Genomic DNA, 23,996 nt, shown 5'->3' with positions numbered 1-23,996 from the left:
TCTTATTATACCCAAACATTTTGGGCTTTGGCAGTTTAAAATGTGCAGTTCTCTCTCTTACCACATGGTGGCGGACTTAGATCAGACATTTCCTTTACTTATTTCTATAAGGTTGTAAAATTGCTAAACAAAAAGACAAGTTCTTTAGCATTGTGAAAGAAGATATCAAGAAGATATTAATTTTATATCCAAAATTATCCATTCTATGTTTTCTTTTTTCACTGGACTATACATCTTTATGCACATAACTCTACGTTTTTGCTTGGTGAGATATTTATTTGCGGGTTCTGCTTTTGAGTATTGTATGACTTTAGGATCAGTCTGCAGTTTTACTGATGATGCACACACTTGAGATAAAAGCATGTAAAGACTGAAATGTCTGTTTATTTTATGTTGCAGTTTGTTCTCTCCACATTAACTGTTAGGTTATTTTGCTGTTCTGCTTATGTGGAGATACAAGCTGCTAAACCTGAGTATTTTCCGTGCAAGGCTCCTTCATGGCAGAGCTCCAATGCTCCGCTGTGTGACACACAGATAGTCTTTATAGAAAGTGGAGTAAATACATCCAGTCAGAGGAGATAAGGACACACCATGGAGAGAACTGACCTGAAGTATAGTGGATTTCTATCATTCACAGTTGGACACATCATAAATAAGAGGCAAATATATACATGACAACATTGGTTTGGTAGACACTGTTTGTTTATTGGTTGTTCTTGTTCTACATGACACATCTGTTGACTGAGGGTTACTAAAAATGACCAGACATATTAAGTGGACATATTAAGACATATTATGTCTGTGGTCTCCTTTTTTCCCCATCAAAAATAGCACCAAACAGCTTAATCTGTTGCCGTCCTTGAATGTTGTTTATACCAATAAGACTCAAGAATGTCTTCGAAAGTGCTTCTAAAATAACTGCTGGATTCAATATACACAGAAAAACTATTTAGCGGATTCACACACGGCTGTGTCACTCTCAAAACATTGTGGGCTGCAGTTTTTTCCCAAATAACTAGTAAAGTAACATTACTTTTAAACTAAATATAGTAAATTTTTCGAATAAGTAACGCAAGTTACTTTGTTTTTCCCTTTATTGACTGACAGCTCCCCTGAGGCGTTGTGTGCGCTGTGAAAACATGATGTTATTGTAGTTCTAAACTAAATCTGAGCAGGCATTTACTCATCTCATTTGCACAAAAACAGATTCAGATTTCCTTAAAAATTAATATAAAAATCTTAGAGTATTACGCAAAACGGCAATAATTAAAATGATAAATAACTCAAATATACTTTATGTATGTAATCTCACTTTATAATGTCTTTGCTGTTGACCTTTGATGATCCAATTAACATCACATTTGTGATTTCTGTGTTGTTTTTCTTGTTGTTTTTTTGTAAGAGTGTTAAAATTTCTTTTCATGCTCAAAAAGTTTGAGTTGTGCCCTGTCGTGAACTTGCATTTCCTTCAGCCTGAGGTTTATTCTTTTCACTTTTGGCGTGAAAGGGCCTTTACATTTCCCAAAAGTGGAACTATTTTTGTTTAAAAAAAAGCAAGCAAGCTCAGCCCAGGTGAGAAAAACTAATGCAAAAGTAACATAACGCATTACTTTTTCATACTAACAAACAAAAAAACTAACTTTTTCATACTAACTAACAAAATTAGTTACTTTTTTAGGGAGTAACGCAATATTGTAATGCATTACTTTTAAAAATAACTTTCCCCCAAACACTGGCTTGGCTGTATGTGTCCTAAATATCAACATCTTAATATTGACCAGTTTGGTATGCGTTTGATGTGTCTGTGTTGAGTGTGTGTCTGAAAGTTCACACACTTCCTATTCTTCCACATGCACAGGTACACAAAGAGCCTCTTAACCGTCAGGCTCTTTCTCTCACACTGGTTCTCTTTGAGCCTCCTTATTTTTACATCAAATATTTGCCCAAATGGTCACGATCTTGACCTTTCTTTACAGCTCTCTGAATGGCGTGTGTGAGTTTGTTCAGTTGAATATCGCTCATGTGAGAGAGTCCTCACTGGTTTACCCTTAGTTGCCCCACTGAAGGAGGGAGATATATAGTTTACAAACATTGGAAAGAAAAGAATGGTGTTTCATAAGGGTTTATCGTGAAGCTCAAGACGGTGTTATCTTGCTGTTGGTCTGGGGTTTTCCTTAACCGTCTCAGAGCAGTGTCTTAGATCCACCCTTCACCCCACCTCAGTCTTCACATCACAAACAAACACATTCTCTCCATCACGCTTCTTCTGGCCCCATACACACAGTCAACTGCCCACCTGTAGGGGAAAACTAATTCTGTTCGGTTCTGTGGGGAAAATGAGGTGGAATTTCTGATAGATTCGGCCACTTTAATTTACTGTGAACAGACTTGGGTCACTTAAAAATGTAACTTCTGTCTTAATTTACTCGCCCTCAAGTTGTTCCAAACCTGTATGGAATTTTTTCTTCTTCCGTTTAACACAAAAGAAGATATTTTGACGAATATATATATATATATATATATATATATATATATATATATATATATATATATATATATATATATATATATACACCATAGAAGATATATGGACAGAAAAATACTATGGAAGTCAATGGGGTTCATCAACGGTTTGGTTACTGACATTCTTCAAATTATCTTCTTCTGTGAAAGAAATTAATTCAGGTTTTAAACAACTTGAGGTCAACTATTCCTTTAAGTTATTGTGTACTTCAAATAGAGCAAAATAATACAGCATTTGTATTTTTCCATTTTACCAGTCACTTAGTGCATCTAAACATGTGCATGTCTACATGATTTTGCCGATTTAAAAAAAGAAAAACTAATATAAATAATCAAGTAAAAAAATAAATTATGTACCATCCATAAGTGAGATACATGTCAATCGCTTTGTTTCACCACAATACAGCAGAACTCTAGTTTTATTGTTTTAACATAAATGCAGCATATTTTTAGCTGAAACAGTTTGATGAAATGCCGTTGATAAAGTATATATTGATATTACTATAATTCTACCACGTCATCTGTTGTGGTTTTCGTATACTGGAAAAGCAACCTTAGAGCAAATTTGCTTACCGGTAATAATTGTACGTGAAATAAAGTCTGCTAAATAAAGTCTGGCACTGATACAGTTTACACGTCACACAATCTCTTTCATCTTGTTGTAGAATTGCTTATTTTAGCTTCTCTTATTAAAGTGACTGTGGGAAAAACATCTATGACTGTTATTGACTGTGGATCCATTAATATACAAATTAGTCCCCGCCTCCACTCAATCACACCAGCTCGGACTCACTGATCCACTCGGTTTCAGTGACAAGTGGAAATAGTGGATTAATTCAGCCATAATTATATGAACCAGAAACTGATTCAGAAGGAGAGGAAGAGCAAATACAGGGTCACCTAAGTCATCGTATCAGAATGATAATGTATTTTATGTATCGCTCTCTACAACGTCGGAGACATAATGGTATAATTAATATGATTGGCCTTTGGCTTGACTATGTTATCAAAGAGCTAATAATGTGTTGCTAAATGTTACACAATCCATGTTTCTATTCACAATCTTAGAGTCAGACATCTTGGACCTTGCCTTCTAAAAATCTACATCCTTAGAAGCACTTTGAACATCATAGAAAGTCTGTGGAGAAAAGCCCTGCCCTGCACATTGAATGGATTGGTTTCATGTTTGTGACAGTAGGAAACCGCTCTTTTGAGACCGTCTTTGGTAACCTGCAATTTTAAGGAGAAAATACTCAGCAATGGTGTTGTATTGGTCCGGGTCTGGAAGATTTTCAGTGCTAAAGCTGTTCTTTCATGTATTTGGCCTGGTCTTCAAATATGAGATCTTCTCTGTTAAAACTGTTACTGTAGAGAGTGATGGAAACATTCCCAGACTCCAGCTGGCAGAGAGTCTTCTCTTCTAGGATCTGTGCCATCTCCTCATTCTCTCAGTCTGTCGACCGTCTCATTCCCTTGCTTCGTTTTGTTACTCTCCCTCAGGTCCTTTATTTCTCCCTCCATCATAGTGCTCATATTTTCTGCCCTCTCACACTGCTTCAGTCGTCTGTGTGTCACGGCCTCAGTCGGAGGCCTATTGTGCAGCATTCCTGTTCCCAGGGGGAGTGAGCACTCAGTGAGTTAGCTAGTGTTGTCTCCCTCCTCCCTCCTTCTGTGTATTAATCAGCTCATGCATTACCCACAATCCCCCGGTTCTCTTTACATTAGTTATGAGAAGCCCTTTGCTCTTGCTGATGTGGCGGCCGTCACACATCCAAACATAATCAAAGGGCTGATGCTGGCAACATCATGGCTTTCAGTTACATTACATTACTTTCAGTTACTTTACATTACTACAGTGTGAAACATCACATTCCTCTGAGCTTGTTGATTGAAAGCACATTGTAAACATCAGGCGGGATACGCTCATTACATGAATTTGATTGAACTCATTGTCTATGGAGCACAGCAGTGACCGACCACTTTTTCAGCAGCATTTATTCTAATACGAAAGTATTTTTCCCATAATTTTCTTCATAGGCCTCTAAAAACTTTGGTCCTTGGTAAAGATTGAGCAATAAGTGTAATTTTCATGTTAAAGGATTAGTTCACTTTAAAAAAAACTTTTGCTGATAATTTACTCACCCCGATGTCATCCAAGATGTCCATGTCTTTCTTTCTTCAGTCGAAAAGAAATTAAGGTTTTTGATTTAAACATTTCTCCATATAATGGACGTCAATGGGCCCCAAACGGGTCAAGGTCCAGATGACAGTGTCAGTGCCGCTTCAACGGGCTTTAACCGATACCAGACGATGAATAAGGGTCTTATCTAGCGAAACGATCTGTCATTTCAAAAATAAATAAAAAAGTTTAAGTTTTATAAGCACAAACGCTCGCCTTGCTCTGTTCTGTGATGTGCGTTCGTGACGTCACGTAATACGCAATTACATTGAAAAAGTCACGCTTCACTGAGTCAGTGTTTACAAATGTGCGGAAGGAGGACCATATACACATATTCAAATGTCTTTGTGTCAGTGTATCGTTTAAAATGCCCATTTCGTGTGCGTATCCTGGGTGTTGTAATATTAAAAAGCCTAAAAAAATTTTTTCCGTCAGGACAGAAATTTTTTACTTTTCATAGAAGCGTGACGTTTTCAACGTAATTGCGTATTATGTGACGTCACGAACGCGCATCACAGAACAGAGCAAGGCGAGCGTTTGTGCTTATAAAACTTTTTATTTATTTTTTAAATGGCCGAACGTTTCGCTAGATAAGACCCTTATTCATCGTCTGGTATCGTTTAAAGTCCTTTGAAGCGGCACTGAAAATGCAATTTGGACCTTGAACCTTTTGGGACCCATTGACGTCCATTATATGGAGAAATGTTTTCATCAAAAACCTTAATTTCTTTTCGACCGAAGAAAGAAAGACATGGACATCTTGGATGACATCGGGGTGAGTAAATTATCAGCAAAAGCTTTTTTAAAAGTGAACCGCCAACTGAAAGTTTTAAAAGCTACCGCCAACTGTCTGGTTACCCTACAGGTTTGGAACAACATAAGGGTGAGTAAATGATGACAGAATTTTCCTTTTTGAGTGAACTAACCTTGTTTTAAGTGTAAAAATGCATATATTTGTAACATGTATAAAAGTGTAAAATGTGTATATATATATATATGGCCAGATTTACTAACAGCTTGCGCCAGCGCAAACACTCTTTTGCCTGAAAAAACATGTTTTAAACCAGACGCTAATTTGCGCTTGCTCTTGGTAGATTGTGTTGGTCATTATGGAAATGATCCATAATTTCTTAAATTTGTTCTTTAATTTGCACATTGTCAGTAGATCACGAGCAGAACTTTTATGGAATTGCGCCCTCACGCTTATTTGCCCTGTTTAGTAAACCTGGCCCTTAGTGTAAAATTAATATATTTGTCAAATGCATATATTTATGAAAGTGTAAAAGCGTAAAATGCACATATTTAGTGTAGAATTTATATATTTAGTTTATTGCAGGCTACATAAGTTTAGTTTTATGAAGGAGAATATGTGACCATCTGTTCACACCTGTCCTACAAAATCATGTTGCTACAGATAAACCGCACCACAGCTCCTTAACCTTTTGAAAGAGTCTATTATGACTTCATACCAAGCTGTCAATCATCTTTCCCCGATATCAGAGAACAGCACATCACAACTTTCCATAATTAAATCTCCTGGATTAAAGTGAATGTCAGTTTTTTTCCACTCTTATGTCAGAGATCTGGAATTTTGTTGTTGTACCTGTACAGTGTGTGTGTGTGTGTATGTATATACGATATATATTTGTCTAGGCAATGAGGTCCTGTCCTCTAAATTGGATGTACATCATTCTGACCACACATGACGGTCGTGACAGAGTTCAGTCATGCGAGGAATGTGTGAGCCTGACGTCAGCGCTGTTACTGATCCTGCTCCATACATGTCCGTCTGTCTGCATGTATGGATGTATTTATAAAGTGAGCAGTGCAGCAGATGTGTGCGGTATCAGTGATGCAGAATATAGATATGATGTGTGTCAGATGGGAAATGAGCGGACGCTTTGACTCACCCCTTACACACACATCACAAACCGTACAGTCACGACGAGAGAGACACCGCAGCTGAAAACATCCATCATCTAATACTGTCTCAAACCTGATACAGTGTTAGTTAGATACTATTAAAACACGTAATTAGTCAAAAAATAACTTAATAATGAATAAATCCGCCCAGTCTGTTTTTCGCATAATATATAGTGGGGAAGTATTTGATTTCGTCCCTTGCTTCGTTCCTGAATGAATCAGACATTTGAACAAAACGTTTGAATGAATGACTCGCTCACTTGACTCCACCTACTGCCGGTTTTAGTTTCATATTTGGAGTATTCATTTTTTTAATCATTGCATATTTCAATATTTAAAACAAACGAACATGAATACTCATTTAAAACCCATTAATCTCACAGCATTATTTATGCAATTATAATTGTTGTGTAATTGCTTTAATGAGTTGCATAATACAGTATACATAATACCTAAATGCCACTTAAGATGCAGCTTCTGAAACAAATATGTTTGAAAAAGTTTGAGTAATAAACTCATTCAATGTTCAATCAAAATATTACTTTCTAAATCTTACTTTTTTTATATATCTTTTTTTTTTCTCATGTAACAATAATGACTTGAAATTATCTTTTGGGGGTTGGTAATTTCTCAGCCAAAATTGATGTGTGATTAATTTGATTAAATAATTGACATTGGACAAAATGTAATCAATATTATATACAGTAGTCAACATTTGAGGTGATCAAAACCTTTCATCAAAGTTATACATGAGTTTTGAACAATAGCCGTTCTCACCTTAGGACAACTTTGATGAGCTTTTTTGATCCACATCAAATGTTGACTACTGTATGTATGTATGTATGTTAGGGGTGTAACGGTACGCAAAAATCACGGTTCGGTACGTACCTCGGTTTTAAAGTCACGGTTCGGTTCATTTTCGGTACAGTAAGGGAAAGAAATGCAAACATTAAACTGCTGGTTGTTTGAATGTTTACTATAAACTTTTTTTTTTACAATTTGTTTACACTTTTTAAACACTTTCTTTATAAAATATAATATATATATTTATTATTAACGTTTTAATATTATTTATATATATATATATATATATATATATTTAATAAAAACAAAATTATAAGGAATAAAATACAGCTGCAAAGTTCTCCACTAAATAAAATAGTCCTAAACCAATATCACATAGAATATAATGAATAATATAAATAACTATGGATTACAGACAGTGAGTGCAGCATTACCAATCCCAGTTTGTATGTAGTTCTCAAAGAGCTTTGTAGATATGCGCGTTGCACTTGAGCTTGAGCGCGTGAATTTTTTTAATTTATTTTTTAAACCACTTCAGCGGAAATCCCGCCCTGCAGCCGATTTCATTGGTTTAGGTTACAGTGACGGGTAGGTTTAGGGATCAGGTGATTGTTTGACATGAGCATGACCAATGAAAACTTTAGAGTCAGCTGCAGGGCGGGATTTCCGCTGAAGTGGTTTGGAGGAAAAAAAAAATTCACGCGCTCAAGCTAAGGCGCAAGTGCAACACGCATTATCTACAAAGCTCTTCGATATCTATGGCAACACAACGCGGAGACTTCCGACACTTAATATGTTCGTGTGGAAACTCGGAATTGACGTATGTTCCGCAGAATCCGCACACTAAACTAGCCTAATTTACGTGAAAAATTGCATTCGGTACACATGTGCACCGTACCAAAGGTCCTGTACCGAAACGGTTCGGTACGAATACATGTACCGTTACACCCCTAATGTATGTATATATACGATATATATTTGTCTAGGCAATGAGGTCCTGTCCTCTGTATGTATATATATATATATATATATATATATATATATATATATATATATATATATATATATATATACTGTATCAAGGTTAGTTGTTCAGGGAAGAAGAAGGCGGGAACGCGCACATTTAATCATATAAAATAAACAAACAGCAAAACTAAACTTCCCCTCACAGTTGACTGCCACATATAAACATAATAAAACAAACAAACAAAACACAACGTAAAGTCCAGGCCTGGTCCTCTCTCATCCTTCACTGTCATCACTCCTCCTTTTATCCATCCGGAGCTCCTCCGTGAGACACTCGAGACTGGTGTGACGCACAGGTGACACTCATTAGCAATTACGCTACCGGCCTCGCTCGTTCCCACGGCTCTCGTCCCCGCACTTCTTGACACATATATATTTTTACTCTTTCTAATTTTACTGTCATGACATTTAATGCTAACTGAGGCCTGTAGAGTCTGAGATGTTGCTCCTGGGAAGATGGGCAACTGTCTTTTACTTGTGAATTATTGTCCTCGCTGTACAATGATGGACTTCAACTTGTTTGGAAATGGCCTTGTAACCCTTCCTAGATTGATAGGCAGCAATAATTGCTTCTCTAAGATCATTGCTGATGTTTTTTTCTCCTTGGCGTTGTGTTAACACACACCTGGATGCTCTACAACCGTAAACTGCCAAAACGTCTGTTCTTATAGAAGTGGTTACACTTGCTGATGATCAGTTAATCAAAGACATGTGATTATCAGTGACTGACTGCCACTTACCCTCTTAATTCCTATGGAAACAATAAGGGTGTACTTCACACATGGCTACTCCATTTGGCCTAGTTTTTGTTGAATAAACTATGACACGGTTTAATGTGTCTTATGTTGTTGTTCATCTGAGGTTGTATTTACCTAATTTTAAGATCTGCCAAAGATCAGATGATTTTTTTATGTCCTGACATGTAAAACCAATTCAAAAGGGTGTTCTTTCTTTTTCACATCATCATTACTCCAGTCTTCAGTCACATGATCCTTCATAAATCATTCTACATGCTGATTTGGTGCTTAAGAAACAACACTTAAAATTATCTGCTTAATATTTTTTATATACATTTTAGGGTCTTTTACTGTCATTTTTGATCAAAGTTTCCTTGCTGAATAGTATTAAGTATTAATTTCTTTCAAAAAACTTTTTTAGTTTACAAAAAACTTACGGTATGCAGTGATATGCATGTGTTTGTGTGAGGTATAACATGCAGTATATGTATCTGGAGCTGGTCATGTGATCGAGGGTCACATATTGACGCTGGTGCCTCTGTGTCATCTATGTAACAGACCATGTCATCGCCTCAGTCTGACCAGGGCCAATTTGTCCAGTGTTTTATGTAGGAATTTAATCAGCTCAGTAAATGAAGGAAGAAATGCCACAGCTTTCTTTACATTTGCTGCTTGAATTTACAAGAGGATTTTACTGCGTTGACAGTCTTTTTACATTTAAAGAACCATCTCTTCCTCTTCTGCTTTGAATTTGAATTCAGGCTGGGTGGTATGGTCATATATATATATTCTTCTGTTCGACAATAGAAGTGTGTCCACTCCAGAGATTTTTTTATATCATAAAAGGTGCAGTTGCAGTTTCCACAAAAATATTAAGCAGGCAACTGTTTGCAACATTGATAATAATAAGAAATGTTTCTTGAGCAGCAAATCATCACATTAGAATGATTTCTGAAGGTCATGTGACACTGAAGACTGGAGTAACGATGATGAAAATTCAGCTTTGCATCACAGGAATACATTACATTTCAAAATATGTAAAACAGTTAATTTTAAATTGAAATAATATTTCACAGTGTTACTGTTTTTACTAGATTTTTTTAAAAAAAATCAAATAAATGCATCATTGGTGAGCAGAACAGACTTCCTTCCAAAACATTATATAATCTGACCAATGAAGAGCAATTTCGCAACTTTTAAATGAACAATTAAATGAACGACTAAATTAAAGTGGCTTCCATTTTAGTTAGTCTAATCAGAACATTTTAAAAACATTATAGTCCAGTCATTTTATGAAAAAAAAAGGTAGGACAAATTGTAACAGAAGCAAACTCAACTGATTTTGTATCCTTAATATGTCCTGAGTAAGGGAAAAAAAAGCCCAGAAGAATCCCATTAGGGGAAAGTTTTGAAAAAGACCCAAATATAGCCTATTCATTCTTTTTCTTTTAATTTTAACCTTTAGATATCACCATGATAAAAAGTCCAGAAACAGTCCCACGGACCCAGCCCCAAACCCCATATCTGCAATGATAATTAATAAAGGCTGGTTTAAAGTACTTCTTCCTGGCTATAGCCTAAATGGCTTCCATTCAGACCTCAACATTTAGTCTTTTACTGTTAAATGTCAACAAGATTCAACAAGACATTTTCACCTGGCTATACCCAATGTTTAGATCTGTTGTGGTATTTATGCAAATTAGCACATACGTAATTAGATTATGCTCCGTTTGCCCATGTTAATTAACAATTCCAAAAAAAACGTGTAATAAATGTTTTGTTTGTCTTGATGTAAGTAATCAACTCAGTAATTTTCAAATTCTAAAGGTTAAAATTTTTACCCTATTCATGTGAGAAAAAGAATGAATAGGATATATTTGGGTCTTTTTCAAAACTTTCCCCTAATGGGATTCTTCTGGCTTTTTCTTCCCTTACTCAGGACATATTGAGGATACAAAATCAGTTGAGTTTGCTTCACCTGCAATTTGTCCTAGGTTGACCCCAATTTTGTCTTAAAATGACTGGACTAATTATTACAACATTGTCTACAAGATTTTGGTCATTTTTCCCAGCACTAGCTCTAGTATATGGACAGTCATCTCATGTCCGAGCCAAAAGTGTTGCTCTGTTCGCCCCTGAACAGTTATATCATATTCTTGATCTACTGTACAACAGTTCTTCGGATATCGACTTCTTGTGGTATATGTGCAGGGTGTGTAAAGCAGAACTGTGAAACCCACGAGACCAAGTAAAAGCTCAGCGCTGATGTAATGAAGGGGTTTGTGGGTTTGGTGGGCCTCCTGTGGTCAGCAGCCAGTCCAGTGTGTCTGACTGCATTGTCCTGCTCTCAGTGTGGGTCTGCGAGGGAACACAGCCTGGGACATTTCATTTCAGAAACAACCTCAAAACACAGGCATTCCTCACATTCCAGCCCGGGGTCCTGCTCTGCCCACTGGGACGCACTCATCCTAGACACGGGCCAGTACTTCTGTCTGGAGACTGAGGAGTCAGGAGTCACTTCAGAACACAAGACTTGTTTCAGATTTCATGTTAATGATTATAAGGAAGGGAATGAACTGTATAAGTACAGTTGCCAAAACTTTATGGTAAAGCATTATGTCCAGTTCTGTTTGCATGTGTGAAAGTGTGTACTTATTGAAGTTTGCTTTTATATTCACCGTTGTTGCTAGCTACATTTGTTCTACATAAATACACGTGAAATGGTGTAAAAGGCTTAATTTAGAGGTCTGCCCCACTTTTGCATCTCCAGTTAGCTATGATGACCCATTTACTTTAGGCTTGTTACGTCAAGATTGTTCCATAATTTAAGTCTTCTGTACATACAGTGACCCCAAAAAGCACTTCAGCCACACTTGAATCATCTAAGAATGTCTTTGCGTTATTTAACAAAATATTATATAGTGTCATTTATGTTAAAGAAATGTAGTAAATTGCATTGTACACATTTTTAGTACTTGCACTGTACATACAAAATGAAGACACTTTGGATCACGTTGATAGATAATGTGATTCTCTACACCTATGGTTGCTCTGATAGTTGCCTAGGACTAGTCTTAATCTGCTCCCTAGTTCACTAGTCTGAGCATTGATCAGGGAGTCGGACGTCTCAATCGCAAAATACTTTCAGTGCACTGAAATGCTCGCTCCCTAAAAAGTCCCACTGTGCACCGTGACAACCAGGGAGCATCAATGCTCATGTTCCCTTACTGGAAATTCACGACTTGGGGAGCTAGGGAGCTGATTGAGAGAGACATACAGTATATGCACTTAAAATCGACAATTGATTAACAGACATGAAGGAAAAGAAAATGAAGGCAAAATTACATTAGTTTTGTTGTAAGGTTTTAGGTGACCATCGTTTGTTTTCAATTTGGAATTTTCACTTTAATGCAACTGAAATTCATATACATTTTCTAGTTTAGCATATGGAGGATGATCATCCACTGTACTCATCTCAAGCACTGTATCGGTGTCTTCATTATCTTCTTTTTCTTCTTCTTTATCTGTATGCCTTGTATGCCTGTCTAGCTGTCTGTCATTAAAACTATCTGTCTGTCTGTCTGTCTGTCTGTCTGTCTGTCTGTCTGCCCTAAAGTCTGCCGATCTGGGGTGTGTTTTCCGTACAACGATGTAACCCGCTGCTTAACTACCATAGTGCGATGCATCGTTGAAGAAATCAACATGACTGTTTGCCAAAACCATGTTGTCACAAATTGGCCGTTGAACCATGTTGATTAATGATGTCACAGGTGGTGGAGTAATAACTTCTTCATCTTTTTGAGATCGAATTAATGCTAAATGTTTTGCTCCAAATTATGGACATGGCATTCTAAATAAAAGATGCAGATTGTACTGAATGCCAGCTTGCTTGTTTGGCTCAAGATAAGGATTTATTGAGTCCACATGTCATGCAAACAAGACACTTCTAACCACAGGTTGAAAGGCTGTCGTTCCAACCACACAAGTTTGCGATGCTGTTTGCGGACGTTCGTTAGAACTATGTTTTCGGGAAACACCGACTCGTTGAACTACAGTATGCTGATAACGACGGAACATGCGACCATATGGCTAACAATGCTTTTGGGAAATGCACTCCTGCGTCTGTCTGTCTATCTGCCCTAATGTCTGCTGGTCTGTCTGTCTGTCTGTCTGTCTGTCTGTCTGTCTGCCCTAATGTCTGCTGACCTGTCTGTCTGTCTGCTGACCTGTCTGTCTGTCTGCCCTAATGTCTGCTGACCTGTCTGTCTGTCTGTCTGCTGACCTGTCTGTCTGTCTGCCCTAATGTCTGCTGACCTGTCTGTCTGTCTGCTGACCTGTCTGTCTGTCTGTCTGTCTGCTGACCTGTCTGTCTGTCTGCCCTAATGTCTGCTGACCTGTCTGTCTGTCTGCTGACCTGTCTGTCTGTATGTCTGCCCTAATGTCTGCTGACCTGTCTGTCTGTCTGCCCTAATGTCTGCTGACCTTTCTGTCTGTCTGCCCTAATGTCTGCTGACCTGTCTACCCTAATGTCTGCTGACCTGTCTGTCTGTCTGCCCTAATGTCTGCTGACCTGTCTGTCTGTCTGCCCTAATGTCTGCTGACCTGTCTGTCTGTCTACCCTGTCTTTTGACCTGTCTGTCTGTCTGCCCTAATGTCTGCTGACCTGTCTGTCTGTCTGCCCTAATGTCTGCTGACCTGTCTGTCTGTATGCCCTAATGTCTGCTGACTTGTCTGTCTGCCTGTCTACCCTAATGTCTGCTGACCTGTCTGTCTGTCTGCCCTAATGTCTGCTGACCTGTCTGTCTGTTTACCCTAATGTCTGCTGACCTGTCTGTCTGTCTGTCTACCCTAATGTCTGCTGACCTGTCTGTCTGTATGCCCTAATGTCTGCTGACCTGTCTGTCTGTCTACCCTGTCTGTTGACCTGTATGTCTGTCTGCCCTAATGTCTGCTGACCTGTCTGTCTGTCTGTCCACCCTAATGTCTGCTGAAGTGTCTGTCTGTCTGTCTGTCTGTCTACCCTAATGTCTGCTGACCTGTCTGTCTGTATGCCCTAATGTCTGCTGACTTGTCTGTCTGCCTGTCTACCCTAATGTCTGCTGACCTGTATGTCTGTCTGTCTGTTGACCTGTCTGTCTGTCTGTCTGTCTGCCCTAATGTCTGCTGACCTCTCTGTATGTCTACCCTAATGTCTGCTGACCTGTCTGTCTATCCTAATGTCTGCTGACCTGTCTGTCTCCCTGCCCTAATGTCTGCTGACCTGCCTGCCCTAATGTCTGCTGACCTGTCTGTCTGTCTGTCTGTCTGCCCTAATGTCTGCTGACCTGTCTGTCTGTTGCCCTAATGTCTGCTGACCTGTCTGTCTGCCTGCCCTAATGTCTGCTGACCTGCCTGCCCTAATGTCTGCTGACCTGTCTGTCTGTCTGTTGCCCTAATGTCTGCTGACCTGTCTGTCTGCCCATCTGTCTGTGTATCTTTCTGATTTTCAAAACCGTCTGTCTGTGTGTCTACTCTGTTTTCAATCTGTAATGTCAGTTTGGTGTTGTGGAAATGCTTGTGTGTCTCATCTTTGTGCTGTTAAATCCTGGCTAATCTGAAGCCACGTTGCACACACATCTCCTTATCATAAACAGGACTGTCACTGATCTTCCCTAGAGATGGGAAGCAAAGTTGTTTATCTTTTACATCAGTTTGGCAGTGTACTGTGTGTAGGGTACAAGTTTTTATACAGATATCCAAAATGGCTTGTTATTTGTTCAAACTCATCTTGCTGTTGTGGCATTTATGTACATGTTATTAGCAAATGTTAATCTCTATGCCACGTTCATTGTGAACATCTGTAAGCCATATCTCTTCCTAATACACACTCGGACACATTGTCTCTCACACACACTTTGTTGTGAAATACTGAAAGTGCATGACCTCATATCAGATTAAGTGTGTGTGTGTGTGGGTGTCAAAAGAGCCTTGAGTATAATCTTACACTCACAGTTTCTCATCATCCTGTATTAAAACATTCACACATACAGTAAACACTGTCTGACTCAGGCATACAGTAGCATAGACACCATATCTAGTGAATATTTCACCTGGAGGAATTTATTGTTATATTGGACCAATTCCAGAATTGCAATGAAGATGCTGACTATGATCGTGTTATCTCTCCGTTCTATTTAAAACGGAAACCTGACGGACATGTATTTACAGGAATTTACTCAAAAATGAATGAAGGTCAAGTTACCTAATAGTTTAAGTGACATTCACACACAGTCCTCTCTATGATATCATTTCCTGTTTTGTATCTCTTTTTCTGAATGTTTCTGCACTATTTTTAATCAATAAATAATGAATTTAAGAAGAAGAAAAAAATCATGATCACTCTGAAAAACATCTTTTGTTTTCCACCAAAGAAAACAAGGAAGTCGAACACGTTTGAAATAGCATGAGGGTGACTAATTAGTTTTTGGATTAAATATTTTAGAAGTATTAAAGGTTAATTCATGCAGCATCAAAACTTTGATTTAACCCACAGGAACACAAAGGGCAGATCTTTCCTCTAGCTTCCAAACCGGTCTGTTTGTTTCCACTGTTCCTTTCCGTAAGACTTGGCAAAAACATTGCTCTTCATTCCCTACAAGTGTACTTCCTTTCAGTGTGCAGTGTAAAACGGGAAGTGTCTTAATAAGCTCAGACTTCAAGTTCAGTGACCTTACGTGACCTCGCCTAGTCAAAGCATTCAGGATCGTTGCATAACGATAATTGCCTTTTATATTAATAGCAGGAATGGGGACGTTTCGAAACACTAAGTGTCTGTTCTCTCACTGTCCGACATTAAAAGAGTCCAACTGTGCTGCTATCTCTCTCAAAGACACAATCACACTTCAAAGTATGAAGCGTTCATGGGAGGTTCTAGCAGGGATGTTCAGACTGTATTTGCACACAGCAGGAGGCTGTAAAGGAGTGTGTGGAGGTCATGAGAAAGCCACAACCCTCCAGATGGGTGCGTGGGTATTAAAGAGAGGCCCATGCTTTATGATATTAATGGGCCGTGTGAAGGAAGATAAGAAGAGGGAGAGAATGCCACTAAATGAATGTAGAAACTTGCTTCAGAGAGCTTCAAGTCAACATTAGGAGACAAATATGTCTACACACACAGATAACACTTCAAAATGGGTTGAGATATCCAGATATCCCCCCATGAACCATGAGACGAGGCCTTGCTTACAAGCAGTGATGTACAATGTGACAGTTATCCATTTATTTTGCTGCTTTGTGCTCTGCTGAGACTTTTCTTTCCATCTTTCTCATAAAGAAACGGAGCAGGGATCTTCAATACCTTCAATATTAATAGAAACCAACCACATTATGATAGTTATATTTTAAGTCATAAATTAGAACTATGCACATTATTGTTGTTGCGCATGCATCATTGTCTGTACATTACTTTTCATTGTTAAAATTGAGATTTACATTTTACAGATTTGCATTTTAGTCCTCATGCATTTTATTTTTACTGTCCGATGGACAATTAAACATTTACTGTTTGAATATTAGCTTCAAGTTTACTAAAAATTCACATTTTAATTTTACTGTCAAATGGACAATTACATATTTACCTGAACTTTAACTATAGGTTTACTAAAACTTTACATTTTAATTTTTTTACTGTATGATGGACAATTAAGAATCAATCACTGAGGGTGCTTCTGAAATTATGAGGATATATAGCCTCGAAAACACGCATCAACAAAAAGCTGTCACTCATCTCAGTTCATCGCGATCTCACAAAGTTTCTTTATAATCAATGAAGGTGACTGCACAATGAATCTCTCATAATGTGATTGGTGAGTGGATTCTGACTAAAGCATCAAACACCTCTGATTGGCCATTGCATTCAAGAGATCAACAAACATGTTGCGATTGGCTACATTTCTCACCGCTGCAATACACATTGTAAACACTTTCTCCAGAGCGGAGACACAATTACGCACTGGAGCGTTTGCCGGATCTGGTTTTGCCAATATGATATTATTATAGTATCAACTGAGGGTGCCTAGCATTTGACTTAGTAATGTTTTTACCCATGTTTTAATTTGTGATCAAACATTAATTGGTGGACCCCAAAGGAGTCGTGGACCCCTGGTTGAAGACCCTTGATTTAAAATGTTTAAATCTATCGGTCAACAAACTTTGCATTGTCATTCAGTTTGTGACTTGTTTCCTGGCAGCTCGGCATGAGAATCAACATTAATTTTTCAAGCATAATACACCGTTTCCTGCGATTGTGATTCCAGAGTAAATGTTTATGGCACATTAAAAAGTCAGTGCAAGCACACATCTTTTGTATATACAGTAACTCACTTGCTTTGCTGTGTAAAGGTGACTCTAGATAGGTAAATCTGTCTTGGATTTCATTTGCCTCATAAACCTTTGACTGATTGTGTCCCTAATGCCACTTAGTAAACAAGATGAAGATCAAATGGGTGAATGTTCAGATACTATTGAAAGTGCTTTCTTTTTCAGATCACCATTCAGAGAGACAGTGGCCTAGACGTCAGCTCCCCCAAACATGGCAAGATTGACCCCAAAAATGCCCCTCATGTAGGGGGGAACCAGTGGGCTGGAGGCACAGGTACAGTCACACCCCATTAAAGGTGAAACACACATTCACATTTATTTATATAGTGGTTTATACAGTAAAATACAGATTGTTTCGAAGCACCTTCACATTAATAAAACAGGAATATTAATATTAATAAATCTTTATTACTAAATGAAAATAGTTGTGTCATTACTCGGCTCAAGTCAGAGCAATGTTGAGTCAATTCAGTTCAAAAACTGAAAAACTTCATGTCGATGTTGCGAAGTTAGTCATTATCCAGCTCAAATGAATTAAAATCTCTAATATTACTGAAAAATATTTTAAACCAAAACTGTGAATTCCAAAGGCTAAACTGGCAAGGAAACAAAACTCCATATTTTTACATCAGGTATAGATTTGCTGTACTGCATTTCATTTCTTTATTTATACAGTAGTGTTTAGTTTTACCATAATAAATACAATCTAATGAGAATCACCATTTACTTAAAAAATCATAATAAATAGGGCCTAATTACTATGTTTAATTGGTCATGTTTTCTTGAAATGCACCCATAAATCCATCTCTAACTTTAAAGCAAGCTCTCTAAATAAAAGTTTGAAGGGAAGATGGCCTTCGTTCAAAATATTTAAATGAACCTTTTATTTTTTAAATCTCCAGTTATTATGCAAGTACCCTACACAGGCTTATCAGTCACCTAAGTGATAACTCAACAAATCGCCTGTGTGTTGGTGTAGGTGGCAGAGATACAGCCGGCCTCGGAGGGAAGGGAGGACCCTACCGTCTGGACGCCGGACACAAAGTTCACCAGATCTCTCAGGCAGAGAAAGACGCTGTGCCAGACGAGGTGAAGAGAGCAGCACGCGAGATGGGGGAGAAGGCTTTTAAGCAGAGGTACACCCATCTGTCTCTCTCATTCATCACTCACTCAGTTCAAACACAGATTTCTCCAAAAAGCCTACACTTGACCCTGGGTGACCTTTACCCTCTGGCCTGAGTGCCTGTTAATCTCTCCAGATATTTTGCAGTGCTGTCTCAATGAAAGCAAGTATGTGAGTGAGGCTTTGTTTTATAAGCTACTGAGCTGTCTATGTATGCATTGCATATGTCCTTTGACAAAATGACAATCCCATAATGCACTGCATTGAGCTCAGTAAAAAAAAAAAGTTGATACAAGGCAGGGTTATTATACTAAAAATATATATTTTTTAAAGTTTACATTATACATTATCTGAAAAAAAAACTTACGGTAACATTTTCAATTGATGTATTAAAATAGCTACAACTAAAACTGAGATAAAAATATTGATTAAAAAAAACTATACAGACATTTTTTTAAACTTAGAAAAAAAAAGCTAAACCTTTAAAATTAAAACTGAAATATAATAAAAACTACACTAGTATCTAATTTATGCTAAAATAGAACTGATTCAAAATGGCAAATGATGGCATGATTTCAATTATAAATATAGCTGCAAGCAGCCATTACGGGGCCAAGCGCAAAAGCAGACGACGAGATATGCCTACATGGCTGAAAGTGTGAGACAAACTGCAGCAAGGAGCAATTAAAGACATTTGAAGATGAATTTTGGCAAAATGGTTGAAAAATCACATACAATAACTAAAAATATGATTATCACTTTCGACCAATAGGTGGCGCAATTACGAAACTGATGTGATGTGGTCAGAGTGAAGTGACAATGACACATACAAAGTTTGGTGTCAATATGTCAAGGCATTGCAGATATAAAGCCTGAATAGTCATTTTGGCATCATGCCTCAACTTTGCCGCTGCGGTATATGAAAACGGTTTCGTCTATCGACACGAAATCCATAACTTTTACTCGGCACGGTCTGGAGATGACACGATCCGATTTTGGTGAAAATCGGACGTTCGGTCTAGGAGGAGTTCGAAAAAGTAGGTTTTAAAAGAAAATAAAGATGGCGGACAGGAAGTTTGGCTGACTATGGCAAAATTGGTATCTATGTTTTCAGCATAACCCAAGGAATCTATTGAGATCAGTGTCATTACTATAGGCAAATTTATTCAAAAGTTATTAGCATTTTTGGAAATTTCATTATAACTTTTGACCAAAAGGTGGCGCTGTCTCATAAATTTTTGAGTACCTTTAGGGCGTTGTACTAATGACCCATACTGAGTTTCGTAACGATACGTTCATGCGTTCATAAAATACAGCATTTTAGCACATAATTCAAAATGGCCGACAGCAAAAATGGCCGATATGGGAAAATTGGATATCAGTCAACTCAGCACGACGCCCTGAATCTAACGAGACCACTTTTGTGATTTTTGGACAAACCGTTCAGAAGTTATAAGCAAAAACATAAATTCTTCATATCTCCGGACCAGTAGGTGGCGCTGCGCCGAAACGCAGCATGTAGCCTCAAGTCATGCTTGTGATGACATGTACCAAATTTGGTCTGAATCCGATAAAGCGTTGTGGAGATACGGCCTTACGTCTGTTTTCGCAAGCGCTACGTAAAATTTATTTGCGCGGTATTCGAGAACGGTAATTCGAATCAACTTGAATTCCATAACTTTTGGTCGTCAAGGTCTGGAGATGATCTGGTTCATTTTTCGTGAAATTCGGAGCAACGGCCTAGGAGGAGTTCGAAAAAGTAGGTTTTTTGGAAAATTCAAAATGGCGGGAAAACTATTATGACGGAAAATGACGTCATAGGGTGCAGTCGAATCGTCATGAGCTCAGGAATCAGAGGAAAAAAGAATTTTGTTTCTAGCCCTTGTGGTTCAAAAGTTATTGGCATAAACATGAGTGAAACTTTGGACAGCTGGTGGCGCTAGAGGGAATGAGTTGGAGACTCCAAATTTGCTATGGTGATAGTTCAGGCTGTCTTCTATCACTGTGCCAATTTTCATAAGTTTCCCGCAAACGGTTCTATAGGCTGCCATAGACGCCCAGTCGGAAAAAGAAAAAAAAGAAGAAGAAATATAGCTGCAAGCAGCAATCACCGGGGCCAAGCGCAAGCAAGACGACAAGACATGCCAAAGTGGCTGGGAGTGTGAGACCCACTGCAGCAAAGAGCAATTAAAGACATTTGAAGATGAATTTTGGCAAAATGGTTGAAAAATCACATACAATAACTAAAAATATGATTATCACTTTCGACCAATAGGTGGCGCAGTTACGAAACTGATGTGATGTGGTCAGAGTGAAGTGACAATGACACATACAAAGTTTGGTGTCAATATGTCAAGGCATTGCAGATATAAAGCCTGAATAGTCATTTTGGCATCATGCCTCAACTTTGCCACTGCGGTATACGAAAACGGTTTTGTCTATCGACACGAAATCCATAACTTTTACTCGGCACGGTCTGGAGATGACACGATCCAATTTTGGTGAAAATCGGACGTTCGGTCTAGGAGGAGTTTGAAAAAGTAGGTTTTAAAAGAAAATAAAGATGGCGGACAGGAAGTTTGGCTGACTATGGCAAAATTGGTATCTATGTTTTCAGCATAACCCAAGGAATCTATTGAGATCAGTGTCATTACTATAGGCAAATTTATTCAAAAGTTATTAGCATTTTTGGAAATTTCATTATAACTTTTGACCAAAAGGTGGCGCTGTCTCATAAATTTTTGAGTACTTTTAGGGCGTTGTACTGATGACCCATACTGAGTTTCGTAACGATACGTTCATGCGTTCATAAAATACAGCATTTTAGCACATAATTCAAAATGGCCGACAGCCAAAATGGCCGATATGGGAAAATTGGTTATCAGTCGACTCAGCACGATGCCCTGAATCTAACGAGACCACTTTTGTGATTTTTGGACAAACCGTTCAGAAGTTATAAGCAAAAATATAAATTCTTCATATCTCCGGACCAGTAGGTGGCGCTGCGCCGAAACGCAGCATGTAGCCTCAGGTCATGCTTGTGATGACATGTACCAAATTTGGTCTGAATCCGATAAAGCGTTGTGGAGATACGGCCTTACGTCTGTTTTTGCAAGCGCTACGTAAAATTTATTTGCGCGGTATTCGAGAACTGTAATTCGAATCAACTTGAATTCCATAACTTTTTGTCGGCATGGTCTGTAGATGATCTGATTCAATTTTCATGGAAATTGGAGCAACGGCCTAGGAGGAGTTCGAAAAAGTAGCTTTTTCGGAAAATTCAAAATGGCGGAAAACTTTTCATGGCGCAAAATGACGTCATTGGGTGCAATCGAATCGTCACGAGGTCAGGAATCAGAGGAAAAAAGAATTTTGTTTCTAGCCCTTGTGGTTCAAAAGTTATTAGAATAAACATGAGTGAAACTTTGGACAGTTGGTGGCGCTAGAGGGAATGACTTAGACACACCAAAATTGGTGTATTTAATGTTGGGACTGTCCTCTATCCGAATGTCAAACCATTACAACTTTCCCGCGATCGGTTCTATGGGCTGCCATAGACTCCCAGAGCGGAAGAAGAAGAAGAATTATTTTTGGTACGGGAACAGATACAATAGGTGCCCGCACCTTCAGTGCTTGGCCCCTAATAATAAGGGAACCTTTTTGCCATTTATAGTGCCACCTATGGTCCGATCTGCATGAAACTCGGCACGCTTGTTCACCATGTCATGACACATATGCTCAGCGATTTTCGTGATGTTCTGAGTTTTTGTTTAGGATTTAGAGGCTTTTGACTGTATTTTGCCCCGCCCATTTTCCAAATGACCCTGTTATAGCCAACCAAATGCAAAAATTCTACTTTTTTTCAAAAACTATTGATCGAGAGAGTCCAGAGAAATGTCCTAGACTGGTTTGGCTCCGGTCGGGCGAAAAACCAGGGACTAGTTCGCAAAAGTAGGTTTTGGACAAAATTCGACATAGCAGAAATTTTTTCTGGCCTAAATCGAAATCGGAGATGGCCATTTTGTCCGCCTTGAGCCAAGGATTCCAACGATTTGGGGCACTTGATCCTGGGACAAACGGTCTAAGAGCTATGATCAATTTTGAACTTTTGGTTGCTGTAGCGCCACCTATGGGCCATTCGGGGTCATACTCTGATAGGTTGTCCCCAAATTGAGGCCTACCATCTGGCCAGGTTTCACGTCTCTAGGCCTTACGGTTTGGCCTGCACGATGCGTTTTACGAATCCTTAATTACAATAGGGTTTCAGCATTTCATGCTTGAACCCCTAATAAGATTGAAGGCTTTTTGCCAGTTACAGCGCCACCTATGGTCCGATCTCCATGAAACTCTGCATGCTTCCTCACCATGTTCTGACACATATGCTCATCAATTTTGGTGAAGTTCTGAATTTTCATATGGGATTTATAGGCTTTTTAGTGTATTTTGCCACGCCCCTTTTCTAAATGACCCTGTTACAGCCACCCAAATGCAAAAGTTCAACTTTTTTTTCGATATTTATTGATCTAGAGAGTCCAGAGAAATGTCCTAGACTGGTTTGGTTCCGATCTGGTGAAAAACCTAGGACTAGTTTGCAAAAGTAGGTTTCGGACAAAATTCGACATAGCAGAAAATTTTTCTGGCCTAAATCGAAATTGGAGATAGCCATTTTGTCCGCCTTGAGCCAGGGATCACAGTGGTGTGAGACACTTGAGTCTAGGACAAACGGACTCTAGGAGTTATGGGCGATGTAGTACTTTTGCACTAAATCTGTAGCTGTAGCACAACGTAAAATTTGTTTGCGCGGTATTTGAGAACGGTTTGACGAATCAACACGAATTCCATAACTTTTTGTCGGTACAGTGTGGAGATGATACGATTCGATTTTGGTGAAAATCGGACAAACGGTCTAGGAGGAGTTCGACAAAGTAGGTTTTGACTGAAAATCAAGATGGCGGACAGGAAGTTCGGCCAAATATGGCAAACTTGGTATCTATGTTCTCAGCGTGACCCAGCGAATCTATTGAGACCAGTGGCATTTCAATAGGCAGATGTATTCAAAGGTTATTAGCCTTTTTGGAAATGTTGTTATAACTTTTGACCACAAGGTGGCGCTGTTTCGAAACTTCTCACGCTCCTTCAGGGCATCGTGCTGATGACCCATACCATGTTTCGTAACAATCCATTCATGCGTTCTTAAAATACAGCATTTTAGCACAAAATTCAAAATGGCCGACAGCCAAAATGGCCGACATGGTAAAATTGGATATCAGTCGACTCAGCATGTTGGCCTGAATCTAACGAGACCAATTTGATGATTTTTGGG

At 38.5% G+C, this 23,996-nt stretch overlaps 1 protein-coding gene across 2 annotated transcripts in view; it reads left to right on the top strand.

The window, feature by feature from the left end:
• The window catches only part of vwa8 (von Willebrand factor A domain containing 8), a 174,888-nt gene that overhangs the window by 62,183 nt on the left and 88,709 nt on the right, over positions 1–23,996 (top strand). Inside the window, exons 38-39 of one of the 2 annotated variants that reach the window (XM_079618780.1) lie at positions 17,716–17,824; positions 18,530–18,686. In XM_079618780.1, coding sequence (XP_079474906.1) covers positions 17,716–17,824; positions 18,530–18,686 — 266 coding nt within the window. Of the gene's footprint in view, positions 1–17,715; positions 17,847–18,529; positions 18,687–23,996 lie in introns of those variants that run through there. The other variant, XM_079618781.1, reaches the window with a different exon arrangement.

Source organism: Phoxinus phoxinus (assembly GCF_949152265.1).
Source record: "Phoxinus phoxinus genome assembly, chromosome: 7".
NCBI lineage: Eukaryota > Metazoa > Chordata > Actinopteri > Cypriniformes > Leuciscidae > Phoxinus > Phoxinus phoxinus.
Note: the sequence above shows the minus strand (reverse complement) of the source record. Positions and strands in the feature narration are given on the sequence as shown.